General features: G+C 40.6%; 1 protein-coding gene across 4 annotated transcripts in view; it reads left to right on the forward strand.

Annotated features, from left to right (window-relative positions):
- The window catches only part of PI4K2B (phosphatidylinositol 4-kinase type 2 beta), a 106931-nt gene that overhangs the window by 47475 nt on the left and 31906 nt on the right, over positions 1-27550 (forward strand). For 3 of the 4 annotated variants that reach the window (XR_014326153.1, XR_014326154.1, XM_082837928.1), the window contains exon 1: positions 25075-25526. The exons of the other annotated variant lie outside the window; for it this stretch is intronic. Coding sequence is in view for 1 of the 3 variants with exons in the window: in XM_082837928.1 (XP_082694054.1) it covers positions 25214-25526 (313 nt within the window). In the remaining 2 variants the exon portion in view is untranslated. Of the gene's footprint in view, positions 1-25074; positions 25527-27550 lie in introns of those variants that run through there. 4 annotated transcript variants of the gene reach the window in all.

A 27550-nucleotide genomic window follows, 5' to 3' on the forward strand; every position in this document is an offset into this window, starting at 1 on the left:
GGCACGCGGGATCTTCATTACTGCATGTGAACTCTTAGTTGCAGCAGTCATGTGGGATCTAGTTCCCTGACCGGGGATCGAACCTGGGAGCTCTGCTGGGAGCTCTGCTGGGAGAGTCTTAGCCACTAGACCGCCAGGGAAATCCCTGGTCCCTTTAACCTTGCCTCAGGTGGGAGCTTGGCTGCTCCTCCCTTGATTAGCAGCTGTTCGAATCTGCCCTTTGGAACTCGGGGAAGGTCATGAAGGCTGGAGTCTTGCCTACAAGAAACGGGGGACAAAAAGGCTTCTGTGCCCAGGAGCCCCACGGGGTCCTTCTTGGTTTCAAGATAATTGAAGCTCATGGGGGATGATACCAATTTCCTAGGCACCAACTGCTGAGACTGTCCCCCTTCTACCAATACTTATAGCCCGCAATTTCTAGGAAAGCATAAATAGCAACAGAAGGAGGAATTGGCTACCAGGATGCATGGAGAGACACCAGCAAACTGCATATCGTATCTCCACTAAAAAGATTTAGTATTAGAAAGCTACAGTGAAGTCTCATATCTCTAAAATTCATTGCAGCCATAAAAAGCACCACCATATTTTCACAAGCTATTAAAACAGTTAAAAATAAAACCCATTTGGGGCTTCCCTGGTGGCGCAGTGGTTGAGAGTCTGCCTGCCGATGCAGGGGACGCGGGTTCGTGCCCCGGTCCAGGAAGATCCCTACATGCAGCGGAGCGGCTGGGCCCGTGAGCCATGGCCGCTGAGCCTGCGCGTCCGGAGCCTGTGCTCCGCAACGAGAGAGGCCACCACAGTGAGAGGCCCGCGTACCACAAAACAAAAACAAAAACAAAACAAAACAAAACACAATGTCTGTCTCTGAAAAGTATGATTTGGCAAGGTGGTTGTAGGAGTTGGGGTGGGGGACGGTTAGGGAGAGGACAGGAACTTTCATTTTTTACTTTATAAACTCTGTATTTGATTTTTTTTTTTTACAGTGAAGATGCATTTTATGACAATTTTAATTCGTTAAAAACAACTGGAAGGAAATTTGTAAAATATTAACAATGGTTGTCTTTAGGTAATGGGGTTTGGGAGATTTTTTTAATGTCATCTTTCACCTTTCTAAACTTTTTTAAGATTCCTATGATGAGCATATGTTTCTTTATGCCTGAAAAAAAAAACTTATTTCAATGAGATGATGCATTTGAAAGCACTCTGTAATCTGTGGAGCAATTCAATTATAAAAGTGATTTCATTACTACTGTAAAACGTATTAAATGCTGGCAATGCCATTTGTAAAGTCAGAGGACAGATCCACTAACCAACTGCCCGAGCGCTCAAGTTTTGCGCAGCTGCCGCCTTCCGGAAGGTGGGAGGGAGTCCGGACAAACCACCAGCGCCCACCCAGAACAATTATAATGCTTAAGAGTTGGGGCTTCCCTTGTGGCGCAGTGGTTGAGAATCTGCAGGCTAATGCACGGGACAATGGTTCGAGCCCTGGTCTGGGAGGATCCCACATGCCGCAGAGCAACTAGACCCGTGAGCCACAACTACTGAGCCTGCGCGTCTGGAGCCTGTGCTCCGCAACAAGAGAGGCCGCGATAGTGAGAGGCCCGCGCACCGCGATGGAGTGGCCCCTGGTCGCCGCAACTAGAGAAAGCCCTCGCACAGAAACGAAGACCCAACACAGCAAAAGTAAATAAATAAATTAATAAACTCCTACCCGCAACATCTTCTTTTTTAAAAAAAAAAAAAAAGTGTTTATCTGGCAAAACCGAAGGTGTTAGATTAGAAAAGCATTTCTCAGGGCTGTGCTTCTCAGCCCAGGAGGCATATTAGAACGACCTGAGAGAATTTTTTAGGACTCCACCCCCAGAGATAAGAAATCTGTTGTTTAGGGTGAGGCCCGGGTGTGAGTATTTTTAATGTTTCCCAGTTAATGCTAATAAGCAGAACGGAGAGTGATAGCTTTGGGAAATACTGTAGATAAATTCTCCATGTAAAGTGCTGGGAAGAGTTCTAAAACCCCTCTGGGAACATTTAACTCTCTAACCAAAAAACTAGAAAAATATTGCTTTTTTCAAACCAACCTGAGGTTTTTGTCTTTTTTGTTTTCTTTAAAGTAAGAATTTTAATTGCTACTTCTGTCCTTACAATTTACAAAGGTCATTATGGAGATAATCTTATTTGATAATCTCATTGAATTATGATAATGTATGTAAAGTGCTAATAGGTGTAACTCTCTAGACAATTCTGGGAGGTAAGGGAGGCAAAAACCATTATTTACATTTCGCCCAGGAGGGAATTGAGAGGAGAGCGTTCAGAAGTTTCCCAAGATCCAGCAGACTTGAACCCAAGTAACTTCCCCGATTACAACATGCTTGTTTCAAAAATTGGCTTGTATCTTTAAGTTGCCAATAACATTACACTAGAACAAAAGATTCAAAAAAAGGCTTGTCTTCCTCCTTTCCCACTGCACCCTCAGCATCTAGAGAGCAAAGTGAAAGTACAGGCGTCCCTTGGTATCCATGGGAGATTGGTTCCAGGACTCACACAGATACCAAAATCCAAGGGTGCTCAAGTCCTTTCTATAAAGTGGTGCTGTATTTGCATTTAACCTAAGCACATCCTCCCGAATACTTTAAATCATTTCTAGATTACTTATAATACCTAATACAATGTTAGTGCTATGTAGATAGTTGCCAGTGAGCAGCAAATTCAAGTGTTTAGGGGAACTTTCTGGATTTTCCCCCCAAGTATTTTCACTCCACGGTTGGTTGAATCCGAGGATTCAGAGGCCACAGATTTGAAGGGTCGCCTGTGTTATGTGAACATATTTTACGTGAAACTGTGCCACCAATAGCACTCCTGGGAGCAGGGTCCGGACACATGAGTAAGTGTGTATTGAATGAAAGAATGAATGACTGTATCCTATTAGATAACATTACCCCCATTTGTCTTAGTCCTTTCAGACTGCTCTAACAAAATACCATAGACTGGGTGGCTTATAAACAGCAAACATTTATTTCTCACAGTTCTAGAGTCTGGGAAGTCTAAGATCAAGGCGCTGGTATATTCAGTGTCTGGTGAAGGCTCACTTCCTGGTTCGTAGACGGCGGTCTTCTTGATGTAACCCCACGTGGCAGACAAGATGAGGGGGACCTCGTGTATCATTTATAAGGGCACTATTCCCATTTGTGAGGGCTCTACCCTCATGACTTAATCACCTCCCAAAGGCCCCACCTCCTAATACTGTCATATTGGTGGTTAAGATTTAACAGATGTATTTGAGGGGAAGGCCATAAACATTCAGATATATAGATAGAACCATTTTACAGGGGAGGTATCTGACACTCCAAGAGAGAAGGTGAAACTCCAAGAGGGAAGTTGACACTTCCGAGGTAACAGAACTTATGCCAGACAGAACTGGAAAGAAAGAGAACTCGGGACAGCCAAGTCTGTATTTTTACCCACCATACTAAACTGCCAACTTTTGCTGTATTTAGAGACCAAGCCCCAAGGACAAGCCCTTAGAGATAATTTATGTGGCAACTCTTCTCTAGATATTATACAAAGATGCTATAATAGGAGGAATATTGAATAGGAGTTGGCAGCAGTGATTTGCTATTATAGTGTTTTATTGAAAACAATTCATTTTACTGAAGACTTACTTCCAGAATCCTTAGTCTGATTAATGACAACCTTCTGGAATGATTTTTTTTTGAATAAAAAAGATTTTACTTCCTTAAAAATTCACATAATATAGTATGTGACAGATCACCATAGTCATATATTTAGATCCACAATTACTAGACACAAATAAAAGAGAGCTGGAGAGAAGACATCATACATGCTTTTAATCAGGAAAGAAAAAGACCTCTCTAATCAATGTCTTGCAAAATCGTTAACCAAAGTCATAAACTGAAGCTCAAATAATTGAAAAATGAAAATGATCCATCTACTCGTGACAGGGAGATTGCAGTCTAATAAAAAAGTTGAATGCATATATGGTTGAAAAGGATTGACACTGCCATTTGGTAACTGGCTAACAGTCATAAACAAATGGAAGAAATAACCAAGTTGAGAGCAGATGTCAGAATTTTCCCCATCATCTTTAAGAGGTCACAACACATTGATCTAGAATTTTGATGCTCAAATCATTAGTTATGTGGAATAGAACTGACAATGGTAAAAGGCATTACAATTCATCCATCCATCGCCATTCATCCATCCATCGTCCGTCTGTCCATTCATTCATCCACTCATCTATCCATCCACTAGGTTGAACAACATGAAATTGCCATTATTTGATGATTTTTGACTTACAAGAAATGCAAATTCATGGGGTTCAATATAAAATATTCAGTTAATACTTATTGAACATACTGCCATGTTCAATGCACTATGTAAGGCTTGGGGAGTAAAGGTTGAATAAGAAATACTCCCCATTTCTGAAAATCTCTACTGGGAGAAACATACACCAACTACTGTTTATAAGAGAGTTACAAAGTGCTATGGGTTTATATTGATTACTGTACATGCATAGAAAGAACATATAGCAAATTGTCAGTAGAGATGTGGTTGGTGGGAGTTTGTAAAATTCTTTTTCCTTTTGCTTATTTCTACCTTAAAACTTTTTATTCAGTGAACATGCATTATTTTCATAATCAAAAGTTTTTTGAAAATGTACCATGAAGGCTGAAACATTGATGGATATTAATAAATATGTATAAGATAAAGGATGTAAAACTTAAAATAGATGAAGCAACCTAGGTAAATAATAAGTGAGAAACTGAATATACAAAAAGACAATGGTCAGACCATATACAAAAATAGAGCTCTGACCCACAACCTGTAGCAACCAGCCTGGGAAACCAATCTATTATTTATAGTAACCAGACTGGAAAGCCAGTCTTCTATCTATAAGTCAGACTGCTATCTCTATCAACCAGCCCAGGAAGCTAAATAATAATCGCTGTAACAGTTGGCCCCAAATCAAGCCAGGACTTGATTAATAACTGAACTTTCCTAATATTTGTCCCCACTTTGAACTTAGGACCAATCAGACACAGCCCAATATGCACCCCTAACCAATCACATAGGATGCCCCACTTCTAGTTAGCCCACCTCCAGGTTCTCCAAGCCAACAGGCTCCAATCAGGGCATACCCGAAGCCTTCGCTTTGTTTCACTATAAAACTTTCCCACTCCTCTGCCTGCCTTTCAGTCTCTGCCAAAAGTCAAGTAATGGTGGCTGACTCCCTTGCTATAGCAAACTCTAAACAAAGACAACCTGCCCCTTCTCATTTGGTTGGTCTTCATTTATTTCCACAGAAGAGAAAGAGAAATGAACTCGGGAGTGAGCGTAGCACACAGAATGCAAATGACAAAGGCATATACATTTATGAGAAATGAACATTAGAGCAACTGTCCATACCCCACTGATCACAGGGACTAGCTGGGTTCTGGTTAAGCTCCAGGAAGATGAAGTTGTTTTACTTCTTGGTATTTCCTTTTCCACACCCTCTTTCAGCGTGCTTTACCCCCCACTCCTTAACCTGAAAAGGAAAATCTGGAGCTACCATATGCCTCTGATTTGGTTTGACCTTTGAAGGCTGGCTCTGAATCAGGAAGACCTTAGGAACCAGATTTTATCACTTAGAATATCAACTCCACGAGGGAAGGGAGCAGGCATGTCTGTTCAGCCCACCTCCATGTGCCCAGCTGAATGATTGAAATAAACATGTGGATGCATTCAGGGTATAAGCACTATGTGGTACATGCAGGAAGACAACTCAAATGAATAGCTTGTGTCAAAAACCTATTTTGCTTCCCTGAAGTTATTGAACCAAAGCACATTCAGAGAACACCTATGGTCCAACACACCAAATGTGGTCTAAATAGACTAGCCACACAGGAGCTGAAGATTGGGGTCATCACTGCATAGTGATTTGTCCTATGATGTTCAGTGCTTAGTTGGATACAGCTGCATTTCTAACTCCTTCTTTCGTGTTCACTGGATAGTAAACATGAATCACTATTAATAATAATTTTCCACCGCACGTCCAGAACAATCCATGCAGAGAAAATTGGAACTTCTTCTTTGCTGAGGTCCAGTCCCATCAATTTGATGCTCATTTTATAGAAAGGCCATTGAGCAAAATTAATGTACCCAAACAAATAGAGTTTGTCCTTGTAACTGATTCCGAGTATGACAGGAAACAAAAGGGCTGCCTTAATGACCTCCTCTGAGAAATTTATTTTCAGAACATTGAGTTATTTTCTTCTACTTGACCAGATTGGATTAAAATTTTTATAAAAAAAAAAAAAGAAAAGAAGGGAAGAAAAATAAAACTTAGTAGTCTGTTTTCATAGAAATCACTTTGAGATCTAGCTTCATTTAAATTCACTTGTTATTGTCCAAATCAAATAATGTTATAATCTTCGGGTTATTTTACTTCTTTACATTTGACACTTCTTTTCCCATTTTCTTCACACTGCCCCCAGCATGTTTTACTCCCAGCCTCTTAACCTGAAAAAGAAAATCTAGAGCCACCATATGCCAGAAACGAGAGAGACTGAGCCTCTTTAAAATACTACTATACCTTGCCAGGAGATAACACTTTAGACTATTATCCAAAAACTCTGGCCATCCTTTTTCTGCAGTATTGGACAGATCAGTGAGGGTACCTGCCTCACTCTCAGTCCCTGGGGGGGGGGGAAGGCCTCCCCCACAGCCTCTGGAATGTTCTTTTCCATGTGATCTGCCTGTCTCCTGACCTCCTCCGTCACAACCAGTTGGACCAATTGGGAAGCTCTATCCAAACAGGAAGGGTAGGAAGAAAAGAAGCCAACCAGAGTGCCTTGGTCAGAAATTAGATCTAGAAAGTATGAAGAGAGAATCAGCTGGGTTCAAGATTCTGAAAACTTGCAAAGAGAAGGCATGAGTGAGCCCATGTTACTCATAAACAGCTGCCACAAGGTCAGGAAGGTGTGGACAGATGGGAAGTTGTTTGTGGGTAGTAGCAGGAGAAGAGCCGAAGAGATGGGGCAGAGTTGAATCAGCAGAATGGCAGGGAATTGGTGACTCTTGCTGCTGAGGTGCAAGGAGAGAAGGTAGTTCCTTATCAGGTTTCCCTCCAGTTCAGCTGGACCACAGCTTGTAAACCCAAATAACATTTCGGATTGTATTATAAGTATCATGGGAAGCCACGGACTATATAAGCAGAGGGGGAACACAATTGGAAATGCAAGTTAGGAACATCACTCTGGCTGCTCTACAGAAAAGAGATTTGGGTGGAATGCCTGGCTGATACCTTGGGTTGCTTGTCAAATACCTTTTCCTCCCTTACCTCTTGCAGACAGAATTATAATTTGGTCTGGTGTACATCTATTCAGGGTGATTCAGGATAATGGGATCATATTCCCAACTCCAAGGGTAACTTCTGATTGGTCCAAGTCAATATGATGGTCCCATTCTCCTTGTCAGTGGTTGGTTCCATAGTAGACATGTGAACCAGTTCTGACTAATGAGCTTTCAGGGGAGACCTAACATGGGAGACTTCTGGGAATGGCATCTTCATTTGTAGGAATGCACCAGGAGACAGTACCTTTCTGCTTCTGGATGTGGCTGTGTCTGGCTATGAAGCTGCTGACAACACCTGCAGTCATCATTCACCCATGAGAGTGGCAGCCTGAGAGTGAAGCCAACAAACTAAGTGTGGATGAGCTAAAGGATGGAAAGAACCTGGGTCTCTGGTGACAGTGATGAGGCCCTGAGTGAACCAGCTCCCAAACGTGCCCTCTTGTTGGCCTTTCTCCTAAGTCAGATAATGAATTTCTTTTAAACCAATTTGAGTTGGGATTTCTGTTTCTGCTGCTTATGACTTCTTAACTATTTAGGGGGCTAAAGTACAAGTGAGAGTCCAATTAGAAGATTGTTGGAGTGGTCAAGACAGAGATGATGGTGAACAAGGATGGCAGTGGTGAAGATGATGATTCAAGAGATATTTCAGAAGTAGAATCAAGAGGGTGAGGGGTGGATGAATGGAAGGATGGTTAGATTAAATCATTAGGAAAGTTCCATGCCATATCCCATGTTGCCAATGTCTGTCTTAGTCTATTTGGGATGCTATAGCAGGAATACCATATGCTGGTGGCTTATAAACCATAGAAATTGATTGGAGGCTGGGAAGTCCAAGATTGTGGTGCCAGCAGATTTGGTGTCTGGTAAAAGCCTGCTTCCTGATTAATAGGTGCCCATCTTTTCACTGGGTCCTCACATGGTAGAAGAGGGCAAGAAAGCTCTCTAGGGTCTTTTTAAAGAGTATTAAATCCATTCATGAGGGTCCCACGCCCACAACCTGATCACCTCCCAAAGGCCCCACTTCCAAACACCATCGTATTAGGAATTAGATTTTAATATATGAATTTTGGGGGAAACACAATCTGTGGCAATTACTTAATAGTTTAATATGCCCTTTGAAAATTTCTCGTGGACCAGAAATGATTGCAGTTGTACTTCTGAGGTTCTTTTGCATCTCATTCATTGGCCAACAGTACCAACTCTGTGATAGAAGTTAAAAATAGTATCAGCCTATAAGTTTGTTTGTTCGTTTGTTTTTTTAACCTGTGCCAGAGTCCAGAAGTATAATTCTGGGAGTAGAAACGACTTTGCAGCCACTCTCCAGTGTTTTCTCAGAACCAAGAGTGACAAATTCCAAGTGCCAGAGCTTCCTTAAACAAATAAAGATTTCCTTTATTCTGAGGCCAGCCTGACGGGAAAGCCTAGCAGAGAAGCAGTCTCCAGAAACGAGTGGCCAGAGGTCATTTTGGTGTAGCTGGGGCGTCTTTGTGGGTGGCTTGGACAGTTCTGGATACAGTTATATGCATGTGCCTCCTGTCGTCTGACTGCATCTGGATCCTTGCAGGTGGGCCTGTCACACACCCAGTGAGGAAGGGACTGTGTGAGGAAGCTCAGAGCACATTCAAGACACCCCAAAGAGTTAATGGAACCACATTCAGCATATGGTGCTTCATAGGCAGATTTCCATCAACAAAGAGCTTTCATTGTGAGGTTTGGAATCATGGTCTTTTCATCCATGGAAAAGCATTAAATCTGGTCATGTATAGGAAGAAATTTTCCTTATCCTTTTTTTTTTTTTTTTTTTTGCGTTACGTGGGCCTCTCACTGTTGTGGCCTCTCCCGTCGCGGGGCACAGGCTCCAGACGCGCAGGCTCAGCGACCATGGCCCACGGGCCCAGCCGCTCCGCGGCATGTGGGATCCTCCCGGACCGGGGCACGAACCCGCGTCCCCTGCATCGGCAGGCGGACTCTCAACCACTGCGCCACCAGGGAAGCCCCTTATCCTTTTTTTTGACCACTTCTTAGGTTTGCTCAGTGGTTTCCTTTTTTTGATAGTCATAGATTCCAGGAAAGCTATGCTAATAGACACGTTGAGGTTTTGGCTGGGGACCTTCCGTCTAATAATGACAGATGCAAGTTACTGAGATGGGGTTTTACAGTGAGTTGAATGGTGTCCCCTGTTTAAAAAAAAAAAAAAAGAAAATATCATGTCCATTCAAAACCTCAAAATGTGACGGTATTTGGAGATAGGGTCTACGCAGATGTAATGAGTTAAGACGAGGTCATCCTAGATTAATGGAGGCCCTAAATCTAATGACTGGTGCCCTTATAAAAAGAAGAGAGGACAAGCAGAGATAAACAGAGAGGAGCAGGATATGTGATGTTGGAGCAGAGATTAGAATGATGTGTCCACAAGGCCAGGGATTTCTGGGAGGTACCAGAAGCTGGAAGAAACAAGGATGGATTTTCCCCAAGAGCCTTTGGAGGGAGCATGGCTCTGCTGACACCTTGATTTCAAACTTCTTGCATTCAGAACTGTGAGAGAATAAATTTCTGTTGTTTTCAGGCACCCAGTTTGTGATGGTTTGTTAGGGCAGTTCCAGGAAACTAATACAGGCTTCAAAGGCTGAGCCCCAGATCTCTTTGCAGGCCCACGCCTGCTGACCCCATTTCTTCCTCTCCACCAGGGGCTTAAGGATGACCTATTTTCCTTTTCTTTCAGCAACTGTCACCACCCGCTCGCCTCCCCTCACCCAAGCCCAGCAGCAGAGTGGTACCCAATTTTCCCAGGTCCTCCTTTTCCTGCTGACAAGCTCATAATCCTCTCTTTGCTTTCATTACTTTTTTTTTTTTTTTACTAATTACTACAGACAGACAGGCAATCACACAAGTAAGAATGCAGGGGAAATTGCAAGGTTTATAAAACGTGTTAAACCACTGCTCTTCTGGTCTATCTTGTTCCTGGATTTATCTAGCGTCTGCAATTAAATTGGCACTTGGGTATTTTTCCTTTCTGTCTGTTAAAACAAAAAACAAACAAAAATTGAATTGTATACTTCTCTACAGTTACAAAAATTTTAAAATATTTCCTAAAATTGATATAAACTGCACAAATCGGAAGTACCAATGCATTTTTATCAAGTACTTATATTTTTAACCACCACCACAGCCTTGTATGCCATGAACCCATCCCCATCTCCAACCAGGATTTTGGAAAAGAAAATCTGGCAACTTTTTGCTTAACTCTCTTCTGAGATGGCCTCTGAGGAACCAGGCTTCTGTCCTTCGTGTTCATTCTGGAGTGTGGGGCTGGCCAACCCTTTCCCTCTTTTCTTGTTGAGATGTACCCTTTCCTTTGGGAGCTCTTCTCATTTGGCAGATGTGATCATCACTGAAGAGGTCGTCATGGCCGCTGACTGACATCTGGGAACTTCGGTTCCCACCATTCCTAATAAGAGTGGCTCACTATGCCTAAAATGTTTGTGCAAACAATATGGTTTATGCTGAACACGTGCTTTGTTTCTAGGGATGTGGAATTTTGGTAGATGCTAGGCAGGGGGTGCGTGCATGACTAGCCCCAATAAAAACCTCGGACACTGAGCCTCTAATGAGCTTCTCTGGTAGACAACCTTTGACACGTGTTGTCCCAACTTGTAGTCTAGGGAGGTAAGAGTGTCATGTGGTGCCTCCAATGGGAGAGAGCTCTTGGAAGTAAGGACCTGGTTTTTCCCAACTTGGTCTCAGGTGCTTTTTCCCTTTGCTGATTCTGCTTTGCGTCCTTTTGCTATAATAAGTCATAGATGTAAATATGACTATATTGTGAGTCCTCTTAGTGAATCATCAAACCTGGGGATGCTCTTGGGGACCTCCCAACACAGGCTTTCTTTGTGATATTTGGGAAGCAAGTATCAATACTATCAAAGAGAGGTGGAGGGTTTATGGCTTTCACTACAAAGTTTATTTACATAACTCCTTTAAATCTAATTTTACTTATTCATTCATTTGTTCATGAATTTATATGCTTTGTCAAGCACACATTATGTTCTAGTCACTCTCCTAGGAACTGGAGGGAGCGAGAGAGAAATACAGAGAGAACATCACATCCTTCCCTGCAAGGAGCTCACAGTTTCACAGCACCTTTGAATAGAGAAATAATTAAACTTCAGTGGGAGAGGTGCCACTAGAGGAAGTCAGAGCAAGGATTTGGGGAGAATACAGGACAGAGACATGGTGATCTCTGCTTAGGAAAGTGGGGACAGTGTTCCAAAGGAATTGGCATTAAACTGGGATTTAGAGGTCAGGTAGAGGTTGGCCAAGTGGAGAAGAGGGTAGGGATTTCCTGTCAGCAAGAATAAAGCCACAGAGGCATGAAATAACTGGTTCTAGGAATAGGGAGATGCTCAGGATGGCTGCAGCTGGGATGAGGTCAATCGTGGGGTTGATGTGAGCAGTTAAGAGCCCAGTCTGGGAGGAATTACATGCAGTGATAATTTTTTCTTTTAATAAATTTATTTATTTATTTATTTATTTTTGGCTACATTGGGTCTTTGTTGCTGCGCACAGGCTTTTCTCTAGTTGCAGCAAGCGGGGGCTACTCTTCATTGCGGTGCACGTGCGGGCTTCTCATTGCGGTGGCTTCTCTTGTTGCGGAGAGTGGGCTCTAGGCGCACAGGCTTCAGCTGTTGTGGCACGTGGGCTCAGTAGTTGTGGCTCATGGGCTGATTTGCTCCGTGGCATGTGGGATCTTCCCAGAGCAGGGCTTGAACCCGTGTCCCCTGCGTTGGCAGGTGGATTGTTAACCTCTGCGCCACCAGGGAAGTCCCTGCAATGGTAAATTTTTAGGTTTGTTTTTGTTTTTGTTTTTTGGCGAGCAATGGGATAACATTAGAAGTTAGTGACTGTCCATCAACAGATGAATGGATAAAGAAGATGTGGTGTACATATATATATAGATATAGAGATATATATCAATACAATGGAATATTACTCATCCATAAAAAAGAATGAAATAATGCCATTTGCAGCAACATGGTTGGACCTAGAATTTATCATCTTAAGTGAAGTCAGACAGAGAAAGACAAATATCACATGATATCACTTATATGTGGAATATAAAAAAATATGATAGAAATGAACTTATTTACAAAACAGAAATAGATTCACAGACATAGAAAACAAACAAACTTATGGTTACCAAAGGGGGAAAGGAGGGGAGGGATAAATTAAAAGTTTGGAATTAACAGATACACACTACTGTATATAAAATAGGTAACCAACAAGGACCTATTGTATAGCACAGGGAATTATATTCAGTACCTTGTAATAGACCTTGAAAGAGAATACCTTGAAAGAGAATCTGAAAAAGAATATATATATACATATATATAACTGAATCACTTTGCTGTACACCTGAAATTAACACATTTTAAATGAACTATACTTCAATAATAAAAAAAAACTATCTCCTAAAAAAAAAAGTTGTTGACAATGATCAGAACTGTGATTTAGAAAGAACCTTCCACTGGTTTCCTAAGTGAAGAGAGGCTGTATAATAGAATGGCTGAAAGGGTGGAGCCAGACCACTGGCGTTCCAACATTAACTCTGCCACTTACAGCTGGGTGATCTGGGACAAATCACTTCACCTGTATATACTTTAGTTTCCCCATGTGTAAAGAGGGGATAATAAGAACACCTGCCACAGTGAGCTCTTGTGAGGGTATATAAGCTAATAAACTCAAAGCATGTGGAACAGCATCTGGTTCTCAATAAACTGTAGCTTTCATTATCACTGCATAAAAGCAGCATTTGTTTCACAAGCATTTTATCTGCATGTAAGTTTTTGGGAACAGATTCTGCTTAAAGCAAGATCCAGTATTAGTATAAGATAAATTTGGAGATGACAGAAAACTGAGAATCAGGATTTTCTTTAATATATCTGTATTCAAATCACAACATATACATGTAGATATTGAAGTGGAGCAGAATACAAAGATTGGAGGGTTCTTCTGGAGGATCTTTGTGTTTCTTCAAGACAATAATAAGTCCCCGTGAAGTAAAAGTCCACTGGAGCTAGCTAAACAAAGCCAATATAGATTATCAACCAAGTGGCTATTATCAGATTTATAATATTATGGTATTTATAATATATTTATAATATATCAGAAAGGCTAGTGTTCTTTCTGTTTTCCATGGTTATACATGGCATATCAGTTGAATCATAACCTTAAAAATCAACCTCATCTAATTAAGACATTCACCTAAGTCAAGTAGTCTTTGTTTCTTTTTTCCCCCATTGCTATACAAACCTTGTAATGCACTAAAATCATTTTAATGTAACTTTTCAGTAAAAAAAACCCAAACAAACACAAAAATTAAAACAGTGCCAAAAACAGAAGTAGAAGCTCCAGAATTTTCATATAGAAGGGATTTAGAAGTAACCAGGTATTTGGAACATTCTTTTTGTTTGTTTGTTTTTTGTTTTTTTTAATTCTTTATTGGAGTATAATTGCTTTACAATGGTGTGTTAGTTTCTGCTTTATAACAAAGTGAATCAGTTTTCAGATGACATGATACTATACATAGAGAATCCTAAAGATGCTACCAGAAAACTACTAGAGCTAATCAATGAATATGGTAAAGTAGCAGGATACAAAATTAATGCACAGAAATCTCTGGCATTCCTATACACTAATGATGAAAAAGCTGAAAGTGAAATCAAGAAAACACTCCCATTTACCATTGCAACAAAAAGAATAAAATATCTAGGAATAAACCTACCTAAGGAGACAAAAGAGCTGTATGCAGAAAATAATGACACTGATGAAAGAAATTAAAGATGATACAAATAGATGGAGAGATATACCATGTTCTTGGATAGGTATTTGGAACATTCTTATCCCATAGCCTAATAGCTATCACTTTCACCCTCAATTCTGTCTTTGAGAGTTTGACTATTGTATCAGTTTCTTGCCGTTGTTGGCATTCCTTGGATTCCATGGCTTGTGGCCACATCAGTCCAATCTGTGCCTCATCTTCACATCTGCCTTTATGTGTGTCTTCTCCTCTTCTGTCTCAAACTTCCCTGTGCCTTTCTTTTATAAGGACACTTGTCATTGGATTTAGTGCCATCTGGGATGATATCATCCCCCAATCCTTAACTTAATTACATCTGCAAAACCTTTTTTTCCAAATAAGATAATATTCACAGGTTCCAGGGATTTGACAGGGACATTATCTTTAGGGGGAAATCACCATTCAACCCACTACAACCACCTTGTATGAAATAGCACCCACCCATTGTACTACCATCATTCTGTACTCCTCACCCTGCGTTATTCTTTTTCATAACATTTGTCATAATTTCACATTCTAATATTCTCTTGGCTACTTTTTATCATTTCTCTCCCCCAGGAGAATGGAAGCCTCATGAGAGCAGAGGTGCGTTCACTCCTCTCTTCCCAGCACTACAATAGCACTTGGCACAATTTATTTGTTGAATGTATGGAGGAACTAGGAAACTTTCTTGAGTCCATGTTTCCTCAGTAAGGATCATTTTCTACTTAGGGGTGAAAATAAAGATCACTTGGGGTACCTTGGAGGGATGAGAGTTGTTGATGGAGCCCAACCAGTACCACTAGCAAAAAGCAGCAGCTAGATTGCTGAAAAAAAATGATCAGAAATTTCAGGTGGGATTTTACTCCAGCCAAGTCTCTTCCCTGCCCCTGAATTCTCTTTCTTAACCCTTTTTCCTGATCTTGGCCCCTCTTATATGCTCTCACAGCAGCCTGTACTTCCTCCACATAGCTACAGCATACTGTATTGTAACTGCCTGTTTATTTGTTTGTAATTTCCATCTCATCATACTCTCCCTTACGGCAAAAACCTTGAGATCTTTGCTGAGTTCTGTGAGTTGTTCTGGCAAATTATAGAACCTGAGGAGGTCATGGGCCCCCCAAATTTATAGCCAGTTGGTCATAAAAGGGGGTATCCTGGGGACCCCTGAATTGTAGCTGGCATCTGTAGTAAGGACAGTCTCATGGAGAACTGACCCCTTAATTTGTGGGATCTGTGCTAACTCTGGGTGGTTAGTGGCAGAATTGAATTGTAGTATGCCAGGTGGTGCTGGAATGCCTATCCTGAATCTTCCAATGGCTCCTTGCTCCGGGGTGTTAAAAAGCCTGAGGCTCACAACAAGACTGGATTTGAAATACAGATGTTGACACAGCCTCCATTAACAAAAGTCCCAGCAACTAGCGGCAGCACTCTGTGTCTTTTCTTATTAAAGGAGCATTATTTTACAGGTGACGGTGACATTGGACATGGTGCATTTAGGCCTGTGTTAGGATGTTCTAGGATGTAGTGTTAGGATGTAGAGTGATGTTGGAAGAGTGATGCCACGTTTCATTTAAAGATCTTGCATCTTCTAAACCCTGACTCTTATTGAAGAATGGACTCCTAAGGGAATATTCCATGGGAATAAAATTAAGAAATATCTGTGAGAAATACTGGAGGCAGCAGAGCCTTAGAATTCAAAACTGAGATGCTGACACAGGGATATATTTTACCATGTTTACGAGAATTGAAAAAAAGTCTGCTTTGGCTGATTGATTTGGTAATAAACATTGGCTTTACCGATCAACTTTTTTTTTTTTTTTTTTTTTTTTGCGGTACGCGGGCCTCTCACTGTTGTGGCCTCTCCCGTTGCGGAGCACAGGCTCCGGACGCGCAGGCTCAGCGGCCACGGCTCACGGGCCCAGCCGCTCCGCGGCATGTGGGATCTTCCCGGACCGGGGCACGAACCCGCGTCCCCTGCATGGGCAGGCGGACTCTCAACCACCGCGCCACCACGGAAGCCCCCGATCAACTTTTAAGTTAGATTTTTTACATACACTGAATGAGCCAAATCTCCAAATCTGCAAAACTTTCTAAAGTTTTGGCAAAAATATACTTAAAACTCATGATAAGATAAAAGCATTTTAACAAATAATATTGTATTGCCAAAGGTCTATAGAAATGTTAATGTTCTTATTTTCTCAATTCTGAGTTAAAAAATAAAGTGCCTTGAAATGAAAGGGTTACAGTACAATTATTAATTACTGATAAGTCTTTTAAAAGACTTTTTGGTATAATTCCCAGAGATTGACAAAGTGAATAACTCAAACAAAGGAGGACCTAAATGGATTGCCTTATAATAGATCATAAAAAATAATTTTTGATGATAGAGTGCTATATGACTTTTAGCATTTGGAAGATCAAAGATCTGAGTGACATAGCTATTTCAAAGTATTCACCATAAGCATCTATTTATTTGAACATATTTTCTCAGTGTTTATATCTATAAAAACTAAAACTACGAATAGAACTGATGATGAATCCTGTCTTATCTAACAATAAGTAATATTCCTCTACCAACATGTGAACTGTGGACAAAAAATAGCACTATTCATCTCACTAAAAGATACATTTCCATAAAAATATGTTATAGGAGATTATATTAGACTAAGCCTTTTATAGATAAAAGTTATAAACTTTGGATAAAATATAAAAACAATTGTTTGAAGACGCTGGAAAGTAACCAAAAGCTAGCAGGCAGGATTTTAAGGGATGGCTACTCTTCAAAGAATTGAAATATAATGAGTGTGATTTATGCTCATACATCTTTTTATCTGAGGGCACTACTCGGTCTGCACTGTGAAAAGCAGGGGGAACTCAGAAAGCCACAATCTTAATGGCTTAGGGAATTAGAGAATGGACCCTGGGGCTCCCAGAGCATCTGGAAGTTGAGGATGAAACTCCTGAAAAGGAAGGAGTAATAGAGGGAGAGAGCTCTGAAATCTACACATACACTCTGCAAGTCCTTGGTTGACTCCTGAACTCTGTGTGCATAGGATAAAAGTTAACTACCGTAAGTCCCCTACGTACGAATCTTCAAGTTGCAAACTTTCAAAGATGTGAACGTGTATTCGTGTCCAATCATGTAAGTTAGTTCACGTGTCTGCTGTACATTGTCACGCGCATGCATCCTCTACAAGTGGTTGTGCTTTTGTGTACTTTACTGTACAGTACTGTATAGAGTACAGTAGTACGGTATCTTTATTTCAAGCCCAGGATGTCCGGAAGCAAGCGTAAAAGCAGTGGTGATGTAGCTGGTACTGCTAAGAAGCGCCAGGAATTGGAGGCCCAGAGAAAGGATGAAGAGAGACAAGAGGAAGAAGAAGTAACTGCAGAACCGAAGAGATTCACAATGTAGAAATGGCAAGGGGATTTTCTTTATGTGAGGAGGCACTGTTACTTTTGGAGGCACAGGACCCGATCGTAGAACAGTACATGAAGGTTGCAGCAGCCGTTCAGAATGCAATCCAGTGCTACCGTGTCATCTACAATGAGAAAAAAATAGCTACCCAGACATCACTGGATTGTTTTTTCAAGAGGGTAGATAGAACTGAATCCAGCAAGGAACCAGAACCTGTGCCGTCAACGTCAGGCGTGAGTGAAATTGCACCTTGCCCTCTGTCTCCTATCGCTGACGATCCTTCAGCTCTACCATCTCCCACCTCCTCTCCCTCCAGTCAGTAACTCTTCTTGCCTGTTCACTCGATGCCAGCCCTGTTGTACTGTACTACTGTACTTTTCAAGGTACTGTACTGTAAGATTAAAAATGTTTTCTTTATTTTTTGTGTTTGTTCTTCATGTATTATTTGTGTGAGAAGTCTTATAAACCTATTACAGTACAGTACTATGTAGCCGATTGTGTTAGTTGGGTACCTAGGCCAACTCCGTTGGACTTACAAACAAATTGGACTTACGAATGTGCTCTCAGAACAGAACTCATTCGTATGTAGGGGACTTACTGTACCTGCAAGAATACATCAACATTTATCAGAGGAAGATAACAGAATCTAGAGGCTCTACAATGTATCACCTACAATTTCCAGTACACAATAAAAAACTAACAAGAATATAAAGGAATAGGAAAGTTTTGGGGTTTTTTTACTTAATTTTTTTTGGAGTATAGTTGCTTTACAATGTTGTGTTAGTTTCTGCTGTACAGCAAAGTGAATCAGCTATACATGTACATATATCCCCTCATTTTTGGATTTCCTTCCCATTTAGGTCACCACAGATCACTGAGTAGAGTTCCCTGTGCTATACAGTAGGTTCTCACTAGTTATCTATTTTATTATTTATTTATTTATTTATTATTTTTATTTATTTTTTTGCGGTACGCGTGGGCCTCTCACTGTTGTGGCCTCTCCCGTTGCAGAGCACAGGCTCCGGACGCGCAGGCTCAGCGGCCATGGCTCACGGGCCCAGCCGCTCCGCGGCATGTGGGATCTTCCCGGACCGGGGCACGATTCCCGGACCGGGGCACGAACCCGTGTCCCCTGCATCAGCAGGCGGACTCTCAACCACTGCGCCACCAGGGAAGCCCACTAGTTATCTATTTTATACATTGTAGTGTATATATGTCAATCCCAATCTCCCAATTCATCCCATCCCTCCTTTCCCCCCTTGGTGTCCATACGCTGTTCTCTAGTTGTGTCTTTATTTCTGCTTTGCAAATACGTTCATCTGTATCATTTTTTAGATTCCACATATAAGCAATATTATACGATATTTCTTTTTCTCTTTCTGACTTTCACTCTGTATGACAGTCTCTAGGTCCACGTCTCTGTAAATGGCACAATTTCGTTCCCTTTTATGGCTGAGTAATAGTCCATTATATATATGCACCACATCTTCTTTATCCATTCCTCTGTTGATGGGCATTTAGGTTGCTTCCATGTCCTGGCTATTGTAACTAGTGCTGCAATGAACATTGGGGTGCATATATCTTTTTGAATTATGGTTTTCTCCAGGTATATGCCCAGGAATGGGATTGCCTGGTCATATGGTAGTTCTATTTTTAATTTTTTAAGGAAGCTCCATACTGTTCTCCATAGTTGTATCAATTTACATTCCCACCAACAGTGCAAGAGGGTACCCTTTTCTCCACACCCTCTCCAGCATTTATTGTTTGCAGATTTTTTGATGATGGCCATTCTGACTGGTGTGAGGTGATACCTCATTGTAGTTTTGATTTGCATTTCTCTGATAATTAGTGATACTGAGCATCTTTTCATGTGTTTGTTGGCCATCTGTATGTCTTCTTTGGAGAAATGGTCTTCCGCCCATTTTTTGATTGGGTTGTTTGTTTTTTTGATATTGAGCTGCATGAGCTGTTTATATATCTTGAAGATTAACCCCTTGTCAGTTGCTTCGTTTGCAATGTTTTATCCCATTCTGAGGGTTGTCTTTTGGTGTTGTTTATGGTTTCCTTTGCTGTGCAAAAGCTTTTAAGTTTAATTAGGTCCCATTTGTTTATTTTCATTACTCTAGGAGGTTGGTCAAAAAAGATCTTGCTGTGATTTATGTCAGAGTGTTCTGCCTACGTTTTCCTCTAAGAGTTTTATAGTGTCCAGCCTTACTTTAGGTTTTTAATCCATTTTGAGTTTATTTTTGTGTATGGTGTTAGGGAGGTTCTAATTTCATTCTTTTACATGTAGCTGTCCAGTATTGAAGAGACAGTCTTTCCTTTTGTCTGTTCTTGTCTCCTTTGTCATAGATTAGGTGACCATAGATTAGGTGCCTGGGTTTATCTCTGGGCTTTCTATCCTGCTCCATTGTTCTATATTTCTGTTTTTGTGCCAGTCCATACTGTCTTGATGACTGTTGCTTTGTAGTGTAGTCTGAAGTCAAGGAGCCTGATTCCTCCAGCTCCATTTTTCTTTCTCAAGATTGCTTTGGCTATTTGGGGTCTTTTGTGTTTCCATACAAATTGTATTCTAATTCTGTGAAAAATGCTATTGGTAATTTGATAGGGATTGCACTGGATCTGTAGATTGCTTTGGGTAGTATAGTCATTTTCACAATACTGATTCTTCCAATCCAAGAACATGGTATATCTCTCCATTTCCATTTGTGTCATCTTTGATTTCTTTCATCAGTATTTATAGTTTTCTGAGTACAGGTCTTTTGCCTCCTTAGGTAGGTTTATTCCTAGGTAATTTATTCTTTTTATTGCAATGGTAAGTGGGATTTTTTCCCTAATTTCTCTTTCTGATCTTTTGTTGCTAGTGTATAGGAATGCAAGAGATTTCTGTGCATTAATTCTGTATCCTGCAACTTTACCAAATTCATTGATTAGCTCTAGTAGTTTTCTGCTGGCATCTTTAGGATTTTCTATGTATAGTATCATGTCATCTGCAAACAGTGACAGTTTTACTTTTTCTTTTCCAATTTGGATTCCAAGGAACAGGAAAGTTTGACTCATGGTTCAGAGAAAATGTAGTCAGTAGAAACTGACTCCAAGATGACTCAGATGTAACAATTAGCAAAGACTTTTTTTTAAAATTGAAGTACTGTTGATTTACAATGTTGTGTATTCAGGTGTACAGTAAAGTGATATATATTCTTTTTCAGATTCTTTTCCATTATAGATTATTATAAGATATTGAGTATAACTCCCTGAGCTATACTGTAAGTCCTTGTTGTTTATCTATTTTATATATAGTAGTGTATATATGTTAATCCCAAACTCCCAGTTTATCCCACCCCCTTTCTTTCCCCTTTGGTAACCATAAGTTTGTTTTCTATGTCTGTGAGTCTATTTCTGTTTTGTAAATAAGTTCTTTGTACCATTTTTTTAAGATTCCACGTATAAGTGATATCATATTATATTTGTCTTTCTCTGACTTACTCCACTTAGGATGATAAATTCTAGCTCCATCCATGTTTCTGCAAATGGCATTATATTATTCTTTTTTATGGCTGAGTAATACTCCATTATATATATATATACACCACATCTTCTTTATTCATTCATCTGTTGATGGACATTTAGGTTGCTTCCATGTCTTGGCTATTGTAAATAGAGCTGCTATGAACATTGGGGTGCATGTATCTTTCCAATTATGATTTTCTCTGGATATATGCTCAGGAGTTGGATCACTGAATCATATGGTAACTCTATTTTTACTTCTTTAAGAAACTTCCATACCATTCTCCATTGTGGCTAGAAAAGAGTTTTAAACAGTTATTATACATATATGCAAGGACATGAAAAAGTATATGGTCAAAATAATGAATTAACAGAAAAAGTCAGCAGAGATATAGAAATTCTAAAGAGAGAGAGAGAGACAAATGGAAATTCTAGAACCGAAAAGTACAAAATTTGAAATAAAAAATTCACTGGGTAGTCCTAACAGCTATTTAGAAATGGCTGAAGGGTTGGTAAACTTAAAAACAGGTTAAAAGAAATTATCCAATCTGAAAAACAGAGATAAAAACTATTAAAAAAATGGACAGAGCCCTACTAGCCTTCAAGACAATATTAAAGAGCCTAACATACATGTAATAGGAATCACAGAAAGAAAGGGAAGAGAGAATGGGGCAGAAAATTTTTTGAAAAAATAATGACAGATTTCCCCAAATTTGGTAGAATACATAACTTTAAAAATGAATAAACCCAGCAAAGCCCAAGCAGGATATATAAAAAAAGAAATTCATACCACAAACATCATGGTCAAACTATTGAAAACCAGATAAAGAGAAAATCTTAAAGGCAGCTAGGGAAAAATGACATAGTAGAAATTGAGTGGGTGGGTAGAGGGACAGGATTCAGAAACAACAAAAGCTAGAGGACAATGGAATCATATTTTTAAGAGTTAAACTGGGAGCAGGGGTAGGGGGCAATGTCAATCCAGAATTCTATATGCAGAGAAAATATTCTTTAAAAATGATAGTGAAAGATGACTTCAGAGAAACAAAAACTTAGAAGTTATGCATTACAAGAAATGCTTTTAAAAAATTATTCAGAGGGAAGGGAAATGATATTAGATGAAAATTCAGATCTATGGGAAGAAATAAAGGGCACTGGAAATGGTAAATATGTAGGTAAATAGAAAAGAATATACATTTTAAAAATTTCTTTAAAAGACGTAATTGTTTAAGGCAAAAATAGTTCACTGCATTTAAACATAGGTGGGCCTAATGTATATGAAAGCAATCATGTAAAGGATGGAGGATAAATAGAACTACACTTCTGCAAGGTTCTTACATTTTACATCAGTTACTACAATATGAGGTCTATATGCATTGAGACACTTCAAGCATGAATATGCTAGAGTAAGCACTAAAAATTAATGTAAAGAAGTTTAGTGGAAGGTCAATAAAGGAATAAAGATGAAATATAAACAAATATTGATTAACCCAAATGAAAGCAGAAAAGGAGAAACAAAAGAACAAAAAAGGGATGAAACAAATAGAATACAAATTGCAAATAATAATAGACTTAAAATCCAATGATATTAATCTTATGTTAAATGTAAATAGACTAAAAACTCCAATTAAAAGGCAGAAATTATCAGACTGGATTTTTTTTTTTTTAATCAAGAACCAACTATAGGACGTCCCTGGTGGCACAGTGGTTAGGCATCTGCCTGCCAATGCAGGGGACCCAGGTTTGAGCCCTGGTGCGGGAAGATCCCACATTCTGCTGAGCACCTAAGCCCGTGTGCCACAACTACAGAGCCTGTGCTCTAGAGCCCACAAACCACAACTACTGAGCCCATGTGCTGAGACTACTGAAGCCCACATGTCTAGAGCCTGTGCTCCGCAACAAAAGAAGCCACCACAATGAGAAGCCTGCACACCACAACAAAGAGTAGCCCCTGCTCGCTGCAACTAGAGAAAGCCTGCTCACAGCAAGGAAGACCCAACATAGCCAAAAAAAAAAAAAAAGAACCAACTAGAAGCTATCTACAAGAGACACATATTTAATATAAAGATACAAATAGATTGAAAAGGAAAAAGATTTACCAGGCAAACAGTAAACATAAGAAAGGTGGAGAGGTTGTATTATTATCAGACAATATAGAATTCAAGCCAGGAGTATTAAGAGAGATAAGGAGGGGCAGTTCATGAAAGAAGGAAAGAGAAAGAAAGGAAGGAAGGGAGGGTTAAATCATCAGGAAGACTTGAAAGCCTAACAGAAGACATAAAAATCATATATATATATGCACCTAATAACACTTCAAAATGCATAAAGGCAAAACTCTTCAAACTAAAAGAAGAAATAGACAAATCCACATTCACAGATTGTAATAGTCTCCTTTCAGTGAGTGATAGAACAACTCAATTTAAAAATCCATAAGGATATAGTTGATCAGAATAACACTATCAATACCAAACTGAATTAATATTTATAGAAAAAAATGGACAGTTATATAACTACTCAACTGCAGAATACACATTCTTTTTTAAAGCACACATGGGATGTTCACCAAGGGAGATAATACGGTGGGTTATAAAATGAGTCTCAATAAACTCCAAAAGGTTGAAATTTTAATGACTCTTCTCTGTCCACAACAGAATTAAATTAAAAATCAGTAATAATAACCAGGAATCATTTTGCAATATATACAAATATTGAATTATTATGTTGTATACCTGAAAGTAATATAATGTCATATGTCAACTATACTGTAATTAAAAAATAATATCTAGGGCTTCCCTGGTGGTGTAGTGATTAAGAATCCGCCTCCCAGTGCAGGGGATGCAGGTTCGAGCCCTCTGGTCCGGGAACATCCCACATGCTGTGGAGCAACTAAGCCTGTGCACCAAAACTACTGAGCCCGCGTGCCACAACTACTGAAGCCTGCGCACCTAAAGCCCATGCTCCGCAACAGGACAAGCTACCACAATGAGAAGCCCATGCACTGCAACGAAGAGTAGCCCCTGCTCACCACAACTAGAGAAAGTCCATGCGCAGCAGCGAAGACCCCACGCAGCCAAAAATAAATAAATTAAAAATAGTGTATATGTGTCAATCGCAATCTCCCTAAAAATATATCTATATAATAATTTAAAAATAGTATTTGGAAAAGCCCCTGAATATTTGAAAATTAAACAACACACTTCAAAAAAGTGAGTCAAAGAAGAAACAATAAGGGAAATTTAAAACTACTCTGTACTGAATGAAAATGAAAGCATAACATATTAAAACTTGTGAAATGCAGATAATGCAGTGCTTAGAGGGAAATGCATAGCTTTAAATGCTTATATGAAAAAAATAGAAAAGTCCAGAATCAGTAATGTAATCTTCTACTCTAATCAGCTAGAAGAGGAAATCAAATGCCAGTTAAGTAGGAAGAAGGAAATAATAAAGAACAAAAGTCAATAAACTAGAGAATAAATAATCAATGGAAACATAGATGGCTTTTTGAAAAAATTTAAAATTTTTATAAACTTCTGACCATATTAGTCAGTAGGAAAAAAAAGAGAAAATGCAAAATACCAAAATCAGGGTTGTTTGAAAAAGTGACAAGGTCCTGGCTCTCGTGGACTTCTAGTGGGGGAAACATGTTACATGGTCATACAAAGAAATATACAGGTATAGATTGTGGTAAACTCTATGAGAATTCTGCAGGGGAGGGAGAGGCCGATTGGGGCTGGAGAGGGGCACCTCTGCAGAAGTAAGTTAACTTCGACCCCTTCGCTCAACGAGGAGTAAAGTCAGCCCCTCCCGGCGTCTTCCCGGCCCCTAGGAGGCAAGTGGCGGCCCCGCCCCGCGCGCCGCGCTCCCCCCGCCCCGCCATCTCGGCCGCCCCGGCCCTTCCGCGCAGGCGCGGGACGGGCGCGAGGTGGAGCTCGGCCGGCGGCTGGGCGGGGCAACCGCCGGGCGGGCGCCGAGCGGGACCACACACTAGAGAGGTGCTTTCGGTCAGACCCAGCGGCGCCGGTTCCCCGCGATGCCGAGGCCAGATCCGGACGCCTCGCCTCTCTGAGTCGGTCTCAGCGCGGAAGGCACAGAGGGAGGCCATGGCGGAGCCCTCCGAGCCCGGGCGGCAGGCGTCCGCGGGCGGCGGGAGCCTGGAGGAGGAGGATGAGGAGGACGAGGAGCGGGAGCCGCTGCTGCCGCGGATCGCCTGGGCCCAGCCGCAGAAGGGCGCTCCGGGGGGCGCCGTGCGGCTGGAGAAAGCTGTGGGGGAGGAGGGCGCGGCCTCCCCTAACCAGGCCAGTGACCGGGAACTGCTGCTCCTGCCCAGGGATGCGTCTTTCTTCTCTTCCCTGAGTTTGGGGTGCCTGCGGAGCTCGCCCACCAGCCTGGACCGGAACCACCCCGTGGGTTCAGGTGCGATCCGGCTTTTCCCTTCCCCGGCGCCCTGCCAGTGCGCCTGTCGCCGCCGCCGCTCAGCCCCCCATTCAAGCCCCTCCTTGGGTCCCTACCCCCGGCTTCTTTCGCTGTCTCCCGCTAGCCCTTGCCTAGTAGGAAAGGCTCTTCGCCGGGCATCAGGTCCGGCGCACAGGCCGAGGGGTCAGCCGCTGGGCACACCTTGGACACCTCGCCTTTCTTTCCTGCTCCCCCGTTTACTCGCACGTTTTCCAGGGGCTATAGGCTGCTTCACCTGAGGCCCGGGGTTGTCATTAAACACTGATCCTTGAGGCCTCCCCTAAGAGTGAGCCTAAACTTTTGGAATCAGACAAGAAAAGTTAACACTGTAAAATGACGTAAGTTGTTTGCTCAAGTTTGGACTTGAGTTTGGGGTTAAGAACCCTGAGCTACCAGGAAAGTTGGTGAATTTGCAAGGTGGATGACAGCCGAGAGATAGAGAGCAAGAATATCCGGTTGCCACTAGGACACGTTTCAAAAACTTTTGAAGTTAAATATTGTTACTGTAACATTAGCCAGAGGGCGCAGAAGCAGTTGAATTTCTGTACCTGCTCTCTCTCTTGCAAAGTTTCCTTTCTTGAGTCATTTCTATTTTTATACTTTAAAAAAAAAAAGAAAAAAATTTTTCACTGTTAAGCAGGCTGACAGCCTCAGGTGAAAGAGAGGATAATTGAAATGATGTTGAAAGGTATGTGACTGCAGGCATTGATATTTATTGATAAATCGAATTTTTTGCCATGATCGAGTCGAATAAGGCTAATTTGATAGTAAAATAGAATAGGCTTGTAAGAGTCCTAGGTAGAGCTGAGACAGGCTAGTTTGTAAAATGGCCATGATAACACCTACTTGCTGGTGGTAAGGATGGTTTAAATGACGAGATGTGTGCATTGTGCCTGGAGTTTCATTCCACCTGCGAGCTTAAAGAAAAGGCACAGAAAATGTAGTTTTCATTAATGCTGCTTAAGTTTTTCTGGAGTGGTTAGATTTTACATGTCCTGCTATTAGTACAGTAATGGGGCTTCTACGATTTAAAGAATTCTGGATAGAGTAGGTTATTCTAGTTGTAGTTGAATTTATGGTCAAATATTCTAGAGTAAATAAATCAGAGCAGCCCAAGGGAAGCAGACTTTAATGAATAAAGCTTTAACACACCTGTCTAATATACAGATCGGCTAGCTACCATTATGTTAGCTTTGGGATGCATTGACAGTACAACATTTAACAGAACAAACAAATATGCATTTGCAATCAAATCACAAATGGATCCACATTCACCCAGCTACATTGATAATATGGGTATATATTACCTAGAAACAGGTCTGTGAAGTAACTAAGATTTGTGCGGCTAGCTTGCCTTTTTCTACCCAAAGTTACCTGTGTAGCTAGATTTTAAAAGAGCCTAAAACCTTAAAAATGCATTTATTCTATGAAGGTGAGGTTTTGTAAACAAATGATATTAAGGCTAGAGAAAGTCAAAGTGGAGATAGAGTATAATATTTGAATACAAATGGATTATTAAAGAGAATTCCAACCTTTTGAATGGCAGTAACTTACTTATATCACAGTTTACAGTTTGCTAAGATCTTTTTTTTTTGTATATTTCATTAATTCTCACAATATCACAGCAAGTTAGTTATTTACCCCCATCCTGAGTGTGAAGACTGAAAATGAATGAAAACTGTAATAACTAGTAGTTGATAGAACTTCAGAGGTAAGCCAAGGTCAAGGTCCAGGAAGTGGAAAAGCCAGACTGAACCTAGTTTTTTCATGTCCTACAGTTTTTCCATTTTGCTGTAGATCCCCAAGTGTTATAAAATAATTGTTAACTTTTGTTTACTTATTATGGAGGTCTTATTTTTAATGGATTTAAAAACAGTTTTGAACTGTAAAAACTATTTTTAAAATTTCAAACCATTCTTCTAGAAAGTTCATGATTAATTTAACTAGATGATTAAGTTTAGTTATTTTTTGAGTCCATTAACTTG

The sequence above is a fragment of the Leucopleurus acutus genome, assembly GCF_964270905.1.
Source record: "Leucopleurus acutus genome assembly, chromosome: 4".
Lineage (NCBI taxonomy): Eukaryota > Metazoa > Chordata > Mammalia > Artiodactyla > Delphinidae > Leucopleurus > Leucopleurus acutus.